General features: G+C 36.7%; 1 protein-coding gene across 21 annotated transcripts in view; it reads left to right on the forward strand.

Moving 5' to 3' along the window:
* Positions 1-13,207, forward strand: part of PPHLN1 (periphilin 1) — a 259,607-nt gene that overhangs the window by 89,105 nt on the left and 157,295 nt on the right. For 17 of the 21 annotated variants that reach the window (XM_082349474.1, XM_082349473.1, XM_082349471.1 and 14 more), the window contains one exon: positions 7,270-7,361. In XM_082349474.1, coding sequence (XP_082205600.1) covers positions 7,270-7,361 — 92 coding nt within the window. Of the gene's footprint in view, positions 1-2,357; positions 2,396-3,987; positions 4,031-7,269; positions 7,362-13,207 lie in introns of all 21 variants that reach the window. The other 4 variants (XM_082349489.1, XM_082349488.1, XM_082349479.1 and 1 more) reach the window with 2 other exon arrangements.

The raw sequence follows: 13,207 nt of genomic DNA on the forward strand, positions 1-13,207 counted from the left end.
TGCAGATACTTGGAGACAAGCATCCTGGGTGGGGAATTGCCAGTGCGAAGGCCTATGGCTCATCTAAAGCATGAGGTCAAATGTGACCTAATTCCTAACCATGGTTTGCTATCAAAATAGTTAATGAATATAAAGAGTGAAAGGAATGCATTTGGGAAGGAGGGAAAGCTATTTATCCTGAGTGTATTTAATACTGGAAGCTGGCTAGAGCAATGTGCAGAGTTTCTGTGTAGTCTAAGCTGCTACTATAACCTTATAGATAAAATGAAAAACAGATCTTTCTCTGTTGCCTTGCCTGTGGATTCAAAGCGTGAATAGTTTTACAGAAGGATATTGCCTGTGACTTTCTGGTTTCTCAATTTCCAGGCTACTCTTACCGAGACTTCAAGTCCTGCCTGTCATCTTCGCCCTCAATTGAAGCTAACATGACAGTGGTTGGGTAGCTCAATGGAATGCTCTAAGAAAGCTTATTTCTTCCTGGACGTAGATATACCGTGATGGTATATTAAACGTACTCTATTGAATATGGCATAAGAGAATGAGATTTTTATAATCTATGACCAGTTATTAGCAAACTTCTAAATGAAGCCTACATTCCCCACACTGAATTCTAATTCTGTTCTCTGCTTAATTGTCATGTAGAGGGTCCTTCCATTTTTCAGTTGTATTCAGTTTTCATACGGTGTTGGATCAGAGAACTTTACTGGAGTACTTCTGATACTCCCCTAATGGGAGATTAGTGAAGTGATGACAGGGTAGGTAACATGATCACTTCACTGGAAGTCAGAGCACCTTAGTTTATTTATTTACTTATTTATTTATTTATTTATGGTTGTGTTGGGTCTTTGTTTCTGTGCGAGGGCTTTCTCTAGTTGCGGCAAGTGGGGGCCACTCTTCATCGCGGTGCGCGGGCCTCTCACTATCGTGACCTCTCTTGTTGCGGAGCACAAGCTCCAGACGCGCAGGCTCAGTAGTTGTGACTCACGGGCCCAGTTGCTCCGCGGCATGTGGGATCTTCCCAGACCAGGGCTCAAAGCCGTGTCCCCTGCATTGGCAGGCAGATTCTCAACCACTGCGTCACCAGGGAAGCCCCACCTTGGTTTAAATTTAGCTGACTGGCTTCAGTTGCAGAACGGGTCAATAGCCTAAATCTGGATAATGTCATAAACATGTACCGCTAATCAGAAGGTTGCTGTACTCATCAGTTATTTTAAAATCCTTTGAAAGTTACAAAAAAGATTCTTTGAATTCAAGGTGATATTAGCATATTCTTCCCTTATTATCCTATAGTACCTTCGTTATATCCTCCTGCTCTAATACCTTTTCCCTTTTCTGTTGTTTTAATTAAAGATCTGGCTTAAAGCCAATCTTCTTTACAGCCCAATGTTCTTTCTTTTGTATGTAATCATCAAACTGTGTCTTCTGTTTTGTTTTACTAACAGTACAGGGTTGCATATGGAATCGTCTATTTATACTACTGCCTTCCCCAATTATATAGGCTTCTTTTTTTAAAATTAATTTTTATTGGAGTATACTTGCTTTACAATGCTGTGTTAGTTTCTACTATACAGCAAAGTGAATCAGCTATACGTATACATATATCCCCTCTTTTTTGGATTTCCTTCCCATTTAGGAAGGAAGCACCACAGAGCACTGAATAGAGTTCCCAGTGCTATACAGTAGGTTCCCATTAGTTATCTATTTAATACATAGTATCAGTAGTGTATATATGTCAATCCCAATCTCCCAATTCAACCCACACCCCCCTTCCCCCTTGGTAGTGTAGGTTTCTTAAAGATAAAAGAAGTTTAATAATTTGGCATGGGCCTCACCAGTGGTGGTTGATTTTTTGCGGTGTTTTCTACTAGTAGGTGCTAATTATTTTGCTACACCAAGCTCTATTTAATTTCACCATTACATTGTGTTCTACTATTTTTATGTTCTTATTCTGAAAATACGCAGTAATTTAGATAACAATAAAGCATTATATTCTGATATTGCTGTTTTGTAAAAGCAATAGGTATGGTAAGAGTACATTTAAAAACTGAATACCTGCAGATTCTGTAAAGATATTAATATTTCAGTATACTCACTAGTAAGAGATAACTTAAAAAATGAAATAATTGATTATGAGATTACTTTATAGCCTAATGTTTCTATTTAATCATTGTAATATAGACATGTAAGCAATTTATTTGTTATTTGTAAAGGAAACTAACTTCCTTTTATAACATTATTCCTATACTTACAGTAATTGAAATTTTAAATTAAGATCTTTAAAAATTGTCAACTTTTTAAGGTAAAGAAAATTTACCTTATTTACTAAACATTTTTGCTTGAAACTGTGATTTCTGTAGCTCCGGGTAAGGTGAATACTCCATTGGGGCATCATCAGGTATGAAGTCAAATATGCAAAGTTGTCATAGGATTAACTATAGGAATTGAAATTTTGGTAACAGTAGTGTAATATCTTGCTGTTTTGTGGATGCTCTCTGTTTCTAGTAGAAATTAAGTTCAAAATACAGATTGATGCCTTACAGAAGTGATTGTTACATTCAGCAAAGTCAGCTGGGAGTTTGGTGCCAGATAAATTCACGTTAAAAAATTTTTTTTTAATTGTAAAATATACATAAAATTTTCCTTTTTAACCAGTTAAGCATACAATTCAGTGGTGTTAAGTATTTACATTCACATTGTTGTGCAACCATCACCACCACCCAATGCTTTTCATCTTCCCAAACTGAAACAACATACCTATTAAACAATGACTCCCCATCAGATAAATTTGCTTTTATTTAGGTTTTTTCTGTCTCTGGATTTTAACTCTGATTCATTTGCTTACATTTAGCTCTTCCACAAATGAATTTAATTGGTCTCTTGTCTCTTGATGATGTATATTCTAGACAGTGCTATTTTGACTTTCTGTATGATTATGTTTCTGTTTTTTGCCTTGTTCTAGCTGCTTTGTTTCCAATTGCTAGGTTTTCATCAAAATTAAATACTTTTACTTTGTTTGCTGCTTTTTTTTTTTTAGCTTCTGTAAGCTGTGGATTTATTAATTAAAGTAGAAATACTGTGAGGTAATTGCAATAAAATTTTTGTTATTTGTCTTCCAAACTGCCAAGCAGAAAAAGGCAACTAGATCAGGAGTGACCTATAAATTTAAGACTATAAATACAGTCTTATTTCTGCACTCAGCTAGTGAGGCACTTCTCAAAATTTCTGTAAAGCAATTAGGTGAGCCTAGTCTTTCTAGTAGACCCACTCCTCTATCCTTTGAATTTCATGTAAAGTGGTAGGTAGGGCTACAGGCTTGAGTAGATTTAGAGTCACTTTTTTTTTAAACGTAAGAATATTTGAAATATTTGGAATTTCCATCGTTAATCGTACATGCCCTTTTTGTTTTTTTAATTTTACCTAAGCCTGCTCAGTGTACTTTGTATATTTTCAGAGAAAGTCATTAAAAGTTCTCCATCAAACTTATACCTAATAAGTTTGGTGTTCTTTGATGAGTCAATGATTACTGGCTTGATATTGGGATTACTTTTGAACATGGGACCATTTATTGCCAAAATAAAACTGTAGGGTTTTCCAGGCTGAGGATGCCAGATTTTCTTTCAATATGTGAGGTATTTTAAAGCTGGTGTTTTTAATATTCTAGGTAAAAATGACTTAAACATCTAGTGCAATCCTTTCAGAGAAAGGATAAGAGTTATGCCCTGTCCAGCTCTCAACTGGCAAAGTTAGGACTAGAAGTCTTCTTGATGTAATTTTGTTGTTCTTACGAAACTTGAGTGGCCTCTGGTGGTCAAAATAATATCTTCTATTTTCAAAGGTGTGTTTGAAGGGAGTCTTGCTTATTAAGGCGCATAATTTTTTATTTTGAGAGTTTTATTTATACAAATAATGAAGGTTTAGTTATTTTTCTCCATTCATACATACAGACACAAATCCTTATGTCTGTATTCCCCCCCCCCCCACCTGCAGGAGATTGTTGAAAACTTTAAATTTGATTCCTGAAAAGACTCAAGTAAGTGGTATAGTAATTATTCATACATTCTTTGTGGGCAGCCAGTAGATTTCAGTATTTTATTGCTGTATCTAGTTAAGAAACTATATAGGATTTCTTTAGAACTCTTGTAGTTTATTTTTGTTTCACATTAATTACAAAATCTTACTTTTCCTTATGTTCTCCTTTAGTTCATTAATTTATAGTCATAATTTTTGCCATCAACTGACACATTATACTTATTGAATGATTTTCAGGACCTTTAAAAACAGTTTCTTATTTTTATAATAGATAATAAGATGTATAAAACATGCGGTGAAAATATTTACCTTCCTATACTCCAGCCACCCCATTTTTCCCAGAGGCAGGCATGGTTATGTTCTCTTGCTTATACTCCCAGAAGTGGTCTGTGCAAAAGCATGTATGTATTCATATCTTGCCTTTTTACTTCCAAAGCGTCAGCATACTCTACATGTTAGACTGCCCTTTGCTCTTTTTTACTTAGCAGTGTATCTTGGCAATCTTTCTATATTGTTATATATGGGATTACTTTCTTTGAAATGGTTTGCATAGAATTCCTTTATATGAATGTACAACACTGTATTTAACCTGTACCCTCCTGAAGGACATTTTAGGTTGCTTTCAGTCTTTGCCATGCACATGTACAAGTATATGTAGAAGTGGAATTGCCAGGTCAAAGCATATGTGCATTTAACATTTTCGATAGATATTGTCAAATTGTTCCCAGTCTGTTCCAAATTATACTTCCTCCATTAATTATGAGTGTTGCTTTCCTTACTCTCATCAAAACAGTTTGCTTTCTTCAGAGCTTTGGGTACTCCATTATAGTTTTAGTTTTCATCTTCTTTATTTTGAAGAAAGGTGGGTATCTTTTCAAAAGATTGAGCCATTGTGTTTCCTTTTTTGTAAACTGTCTTCATATCATATGTCTATTTTTCTTTTGGGTTGTTGATTTTTTCCTGTGATTTGATTTCAATTTGTTGCTGTTACTATTTCTGTGTATTGTATCTTAAGTAGTATAAAACCTAACTCATTCTTTAGACTGAAACCCTTTTACTGAAACCTGGATTCAGTAAAGGTAGGTGAGGAGAAGCAATGTTGACTATTTCTTTTCCATGTTGACTATTTCTTTTCCTTTTAAGCTTCCATCAGTTCTTCTACCTAAAAGACTGGTTACTTTGAAATAACACTGTTAATGATGTCTGATTGTAGAGTTAGAATTCAGGTTGATTTATGCATAATGTTAAAAGCTAATTTGTAACTTAAATTAACATTTCGCTAGGCATCTTTGGTTAGTTAGTTCATTTTATTTGGTCTGATTGTATTAGAAAGTATTATAGGTTTGTTTGTACAGAGAAAATTAAGATTGATTTTACTATGATAGTGTTAAAAAAGTATTGCTCTCATCTTCCAGTCTTTGTTTTTTCCTTAGCCTAAACTAACCTAAACTATTACAGTTCTGTGCTGCCAAAATGGAGTGTCTATTTCTTTTTCTTCCCCCTTAGTAGTACATCAGAAAGAACCACCAAAAATCTCTTGATATATGGCTTCTCTGAAATATTTTTCATCTTCACTGATCTGTGGACTGTGTATGTGGACTTGTTGCCTTATTTTCTATGTACTAAAAGGCCATAACTTGTTACCTGTTCCATTTTCACTGCTCGCTCATGATCATCCTTCTACGCATCAGGATGGTTCACAGTTCTAACCTGCTCCATGATTACTTCACCCTCCCCCAGTTCTGCCCTGTTAACCATTTGTCATCTACTCCAGGGCTTGTCAAGCTGTTCCCTGTGGGCCACCTGCCTGGTTTTGTAAATAAAATGTTTTTGGAACACGGCCACACCCATACATTTATATATATTGCCTATGACTGTTGTCATTTATACTACCAGAATTGAGTAGTTGTGACAGAGACCTGTGATCTGCAGGGCCAAAATATTTGCCTGGTCCGTTAAAAAAACATTTGCCAACCCCTCAATTACTGTATCACCATTTCCTGTAAATGACCTTTGGGCTGTTTCCTGTACCCTATTCTCATCTTCTGTCTTATTTGCCTTGTTTACCTGTTCACAGATGCTCTTTCATCTGGACTCTGTAACGCACTGCATTAGCCCTCTACCCAGAAAATGTCAGCTCTCCATCAAAGTAGGAAGCCTCTCTCTGCATCCCAAATGGGAAGAATGCTGACAGAACTTTTAATGTCAAATTTATGAAGGTGCCTCTGCATTAAAATAAGATTATAATATTAAAAACAAAATCAAGAGTGGTTTGTCTCAGGGTTTGTTGAGTGTGTTTTGTGGGTTTTTTTTTCCTATTTATTTATTTATTTAGGCTGCATTGGGTCTTTGTTGCTGCGCGCAGGCTTTCTCTAGTTGTGTCGAGTGGGGCTACTCTTCGTTGTGGTGCGCGGCCTCACTGCGGTGGCTTCTCTTGTTGCGGAGCACAGGCTCTAGGTGCGTGGGCTTCAGTAGTTGCGGCATGTGGGCTCAGTAGTTGCGGCACACGGTCCCTAGAGCTCAGGTTCAGTAGTTGCGGAGCTTGGGTTCTGGGGCACGTGGGCTTCAGTAGTTGTGGCTCGCGAGCTCTAGAGCGCAGGCTTAGTAGTTGTGGCGCATGGGCTTAGTTGCTCTGTGGCGCGTGGGATCTTCCCAGACCAGAGCTTGAACTCGTGTCCCCTGCATTGGCAGGTGGATTCTCAACCACTGCGCCACCAGGGAAGTCCTGTTGAGTGTGTTTTTACAGGATTGTTTATTTAGTATTTTTTTCAGTTAAAACCACTTCATTGGACATAGACAGTAAGCTCCAAGGATGTAGAAAAGCTGAAACTACTGTTGTACACACCATCCAGCTTTGCTTATTAGCCTTTTACACTGTTCATTAAAATGAATCTTTTCTAATTTTTACTCTATGAGAATGAAAAATCTGTGGTCTTATGGATCTTCCCACAGTTGATGAGAATAAGGTCTTTGAAGCTTTTAAACAGCCTTGGAAATAGAAGGAAGGTGGGGCTTTCTATTACTTTTTTTTTTTTTTAAGAAAATTTCAAAATTGTTTTGAAGAATTGCCATAATCATTGTTTTTTTCCTTTCGGTCACTTACATTTTTTTTTTTCCCTTAAGTATCTCTGGAAAATATCTGTATTAGAATGTAATCATTTACTTTTTCCTTTTCTTCTTTACTATTTCATAGTAACATAAAACCCATTATTCTTTGATTTCTTTTTTTTTATTCTTCAGTGGCTTACAGAAGAGATGAAATGTGGTCTGAGGGACGATATGACTATGAAAGACCTCCAAGAGAAAGAGTACCTCCTCGAAGTCACCCCAGTGTAAGTTGTTCTTACCTATAGAATAATTCAGAACCAAGTGTCCAAGTGAATTTTGTCTACCAAAAGCTAGTTGAAATGTAGATAGATCAAGCTTATCTTTTAAAAGTCAAAAGTTTGAAAATGAAAGGCAACATTTTATTTATGTAGAAAATCTGTATTTTATATTTCTTGCTTAAATTTCTAAAAGGGAGGATTTATACTTAACTTGTGAAGAAAATTTAAGGTTTGATAAAGCTCAGACCATCAGTTAACAAAGAAATATTTGAGCACCTGCTGCTACTATTGGCTGTCACCTGTTTTTCTATATTCCTAAAAATGTTTGCAAATTGGATATGTGAAATTCTAAAGTAGGGGGAGGTAGGCAGTTTCTGGTATGCTGTTCTACTGCTTGTCTCTTTGTTGCTCTGGGAATTGATAATTTTGAACCAGTCCTTTTCTTTTCTAAAGGAGCTTGCTGTTTTGCTTATTATTGTATTCCCAGCACTGTGTTTAGTACCTGGCACATAGTAGGAGCTTACTGTTTATTGAATGGGTGTATGCTCTCTTTCTCTCCTCAAAATCCTCTATAGAGACCCAAGGGAGGGTTTGGGTAAGGTCAAGAAGCTGTCAATCTTAAACTTTTGCTTAGGCCCATTCTAAGCACCAAGGGATTGGGCTCATGGTGATGGTATATGGGTATATTATGGATTCACTATACACTATCAAAGGGCACAAATATTAGTTTATATGTTAGTTATTTTTTGTATATGTTGTAAGTAAATCCTACAACCCACTTAGATGGGTGATATCATCTTCATGGTTGTCATTTGGCCTAGGTTACAGCTTAGCTTGGGGTTGATCTAAAATGAATTAAGATGGAAAAAATGAAGAGGCCTCCCATATTTCAGAAGGGGCGGACTTAATTATTACAAAATGTCATTTCTTTCCAGGTTAATTAATAGTCTTGATGTTTCTAATCAAAATCTCAATTTAGAAATTTTTTCAGCTTGATAGAATTATTTTATAGTTTACCTAGAACAAAAAAGTGATAGATAAACAAGATGTAGGACTAACACAGGGATGGGAAAAGGGATGAATTTTTTTAAAATTATTTTTTTAGGTCCCTTACCCTCCCGTGGATATATCCTATTAGAAATTTGGGATACTTAAAAGAATTTTCTGTGTGGTTATGCCATTAACTGAATATATAGTTGGGTTTGTTTTACCTTTTTTTTTTTTTTTTTAAAGATATCATCCACCTCCCCACATCTTTTTTTTTTTTTTTAGACTTTTACTTTTTTTTTTTTTTTAAGTATTTGTTTATTTATTTATTTATGGCTGTGTTGGGTCTTCGTTTCTGTGCGAGGGTTTTCTCTAGTTGTGGCAAGCGGGGACCACTCTTCATCGCGGTGCGCGGGCCTCTCACTATCGCAGCCTCTCTTGTTGCAGAGCACAGGCTCCAGACGCGCAGGCTCAGTAATTGTGGCTCAGGGGCCCAGCTGCTCCGCGGCACGTGGGATCTTCCCAGACCAGGGCTCGAACCCGTTTCCCCTGCATTGGCAGGCAGACTCTCAACCACTGCGCCACCAGGGAAGCCCCTACCTTTTTTTTTTTAATTAATTAATTTTTTTGTTTTTATTTTTGGCTGTATTGGGTCTTCATTGCTGTGTGTGGGCTTTCTCTAGTTGCAGCGAGCGGGGGCTACTCTTCGTTGAGGTGCGTGGGCTTCTCATTGTCGTGGCTTCTCTTGTTGCGGAGCATGGGCTCTAGGCACGCAGGCTTCAGTAGTTGTGGCACCTGGGCTCAAGTGGCTCACGGGCTCTAGAGTGCAGGCTCAGTAGTTGTGGTGCACGGGCATAGTTGCTCTGCGACATGTGCGATCTTCCTGGGCCAGGGATCGAACCCGTGTCCCCTGCATTGGCAGAAGGATTCTTAACCGCTGCCCCACCAGGGAAGCCGTGCTTTGTTTTTGATTTTGGGGGTTTGCCTTTTTTTTTTCTTTTCTAATTAGTTTTTTTTTTTTTTAATGTAACACTTTTACATGGCTCCAAATTATAAAATAAGGTAATTTAGAGAGGGGATGACTTACTTTAAATGGAAATTTATTGTAACTATCTATTTAACTAGTACCTACCTACTGTAAGTGAGGTATATATCAACTTCCTAATCTTCAAAACAATTCTGAGTGTTGAATGGTACATTTCTAGAATGTAGTAGAGTGTTTTAGAAGCCTTATAATGTAGACAGAGATTTATATACAGAAATATAATTTCAGAGAACAGTGGGAAATACTCACGATAAAATCATGGGGAAAGTTATGATGTAAAACTTTTAAGACACCATTCTGCATTATGTGTGCATGCTCTGTTATATGATAGAACACACTGCAGTGGGAGTTGGCTTAAAGAGCTGTTAAAACTGGAAGCTGAGGGACCTGCCCAGAGGCTATTGCTTATCAAGGAAGCTGGCTTAAATATGCTGGGGAGGAGTGAGTTCTAAGATGGGAATAATCAGTTTATCAGTGTCATAAAGACCAATAAGTAGGGCCCTCTCTATCTCTAGTAAGGTCATTGTCTGTGTGAGAATGGATTTGAGAAAGCTCATATCTAACAGCCTTTTTCTCTCAAGTAAGAGGTGGCAAGATCATCTATTGAAAGTGGAGGAGGTAGAGGGAGACTTGAGGCCATTGAAGTTTGGCGTAGCCATTGTAGGTATCTCCTGACTAGATATGTTTAAAAAGACTGTTGCTGAGGGGCTGTAAGCTTATGTACCTTAAATTTTATAGGGGCACCAATCTGCAGGATTGTGTGCTTTATTATCTAAGTAGCCCAGGTTGGGAGTAGAGAAAGCAAGTTGTATTGATTTAAGATTCCAAGATGAATGGTGGACCCAGGGAGATAAGGATATTGAAGAATTATTGAGGTGATATGTGGAATGGGCTGATTAGGAAAGGGAATAAGGCTATGAGAGGGATGATGGATTGAAAGAAGTAAGGGGTTGAGGGACAGGAAAGGCTTAATGAGGTTGAAGGCCAGGGTATGGTGGAAAGATAAGCAATCAGTATTTTGGAATGTAGAGTTTCCAAGATGGAACAGTTCTGGGTGACTGAAGTTCAGTATATGGTGGTGGGAATGAGGGTGGGTGAAGGTTATTGGAGTTGAGGTCAACAAAACTTTGAGGTTAGATTTTGGATCAGTAATCTAGATTAGGGGCTCTCAGTCCTCACTGTACATTACCTAGAGGGCTCTTAAATACCAATGAATGGGCCCTAGATAATTAAGTCATAATCTTTATGGATAGGATCTGGACAATAGTGTTGTTTAAAAGTTCATCAGGTGATTCCTGTATGCAGAGTTAAGAAAGTCAGATTGTAGCTGAACACTGAAGTTGCTGATGATGACGGTTGAGGTAAAGATGACAGGTGAGGGAAGTCCTCAATGAATGAGGATATTGTAGTAAAATTTAAACAAACCCAAACGTTTTCATTTTATACCTTTTGTGTGTGTGTAAAAGTGAAACAGAGGCATTTTTCCTTTGTAAAATAATTTCATCAGCGGTAAGCAGATAGGGAGATATGTTTTTACCACAAGTGCCCTTAAAATCAGACTGGATATACTCAACTGTAAGTGCCTAAAGGTAAATCTCACTTCCTTAAGTTCTCTGGCTACTAGGTTTCTCCTAGATGGGGAAGAGCCCAGACTGCTTTTCTCCTTCTGGAGCATGGAATGTGCCCAGAACTTGTCCAAGTTCATTCCTCTGGTCTTTCTTCTTTTAATTCCATTAGATTGGTCTCTCCATCCCCCACAGTCAACTTCTATTACTTTATAAATCCTTCTGTCTTCCCACATCCCCCCCTCCACAAGACTCAAGACACGACATTTTTTCTGGTGAACTTGGTCTTATTATGGTTAGTAATTTAAAGCCTTCCTTTCCTCTCGATATGTTATACCCCTTTGATGGCTCTTGGAAAATTATCCCTTTGCTTTTTATGTTACACCTACATTTTAGTTAAAAAAGCATAGGTTCTTAACCTTTTCTGTGCCATGATCCCTTTAGCAGTGTTGTGAAGCCTATGGATCTCTTCCTAGAATAGCATTTTTAAAACTATAAAATAAAATACACAGAATTAAAGGAGACCACTTATATTTGAATATAATTATAAAACTATTAGAAACCAAATTTGTGATATAGTAATATATACTTCTTTTAGTAGGTCATTAGATATCAAGCAAGAACTAGTGGTGGGGATTTCATTGCTGTGTTTTCAAAGGAGTGATGAGTGTAAATGATACTTTGTTGTTATAGCAACAGTTATAACATGAACATAAAAATATCTGTGATTTCTGTTAGTGGTGAAGCCACAGATACTGCTTTTGCTGTTGTGTTGTTTGTTGCCTACTTTTAGGTGAAAAAGTAATTTTTTATTCACATCTGATTTCATGGACCGACAGAATTCTTGGGTTAAAGTGTTTAAGTGACACTGGAACTAGAAATGTAAATCACTGAAGTTGTAATTCTGACTTTGGATCTAATAAAAACATAATTAAAAGTTTTAAAATATTTGCTTACAAAGCAGAGATCATCTAATGTTATTTTAAAAAGTATATTGGTGTATGATATTGATATGTACAAGAATGTTCCCAAGCAGTATTATTCATAAGAACTCCAGACTGGCAACAATCCAAGTGTCCAACAGCATGGATAAATTAATTGTGCAGTTATACAGCAATGAGAAAGAATGGACTGCTGCCATATGCAACAACATGTGTGACCCTCACAAACAATACTGGAAGAAAGAAGAGTGTGTCCTGTATGATTCCTTTTATACAAAGTTTCAAAACAGGCAGAACTAGCCAGGAAAGAAGTTAACTTTTGGGAGACAGAGGTAGTGACTGGGAGAGAGCACAGGAAGGCTTTTGCCATGCTAGGAATGTTCAGTTTCTTGATCTGGGTGGTAGTTACACAGTATGATTACCTTGTGAAAATTTATCCAGAAATACATTCACGGTTTGTACACTTTTTTATGTGGCTGTCATACCTAAATAAAACTTTACTTAAAATTTTGAAAGGACAGAATATATATTTTTTTCTAAATGTAAAACTTTAGCCAGTCCTTCATAAAGTGAGAACCTACTCTCATTAGTGTCTGGGATAGACAAAGTTAATGTTCTATTTTATTTTGTATGTTTGGGTTCTGTTCTCTAACAACAAACGATTTTACTGCATTTCTCTTTTTTTTTTCTTACTGTTCCCCTTGTCCCATTCATTCCCAATTCTGATACATCAGAAATGTGTTTGAGAAACTATTGCTATGACATAAAGTATGACATCAAATAGGGACTCTAGAAGGTACCTACTACACTAGTATGACCTCAGTTATAAAGCAACTATTTTGTGAGCTTCTAGCTTTTGATAAACCTGGAAGGCAATTGGACACATATATTTTGGTGCTGATGTTAAATTACACTTAATTTGAGTATTGGAAAGCTTATCCTCAATGTACAACTTGACAAATATATCAATTATTATTTTAGCACTTTAGAGCATTTAAAAATTACTTCTGTATCAATAATAAGTTACTCTTAAGGTGCTTCACATAAATTTTTATTTAGTCTTAAACTTGGGTAGATAAATAGGAGACTTAAGCCCAAAGAAGTATACTACACAGAATCTGCTTGTAAACATACACATTCCTTTGTTGGGAGGACACTGATTATCACAGAACATCTACATTTAACTTCTAGATGTCTGTAAGGCTTTTACTTTTAATTTTATTTTTAAAAATATTTATTTATTTATTTGGCTGTGCCGGGATAAATAAAGTTGCAACATGCGGGATCTTTAGTTGCGGCATGCGGGATCTTTAA

The sequence above is a fragment of the Balaenoptera borealis genome, assembly GCF_965194805.1.
Source record: "Balaenoptera borealis genome assembly, chromosome: 13".
NCBI lineage: Eukaryota > Metazoa > Chordata > Mammalia > Artiodactyla > Balaenopteridae > Balaenoptera > Balaenoptera borealis.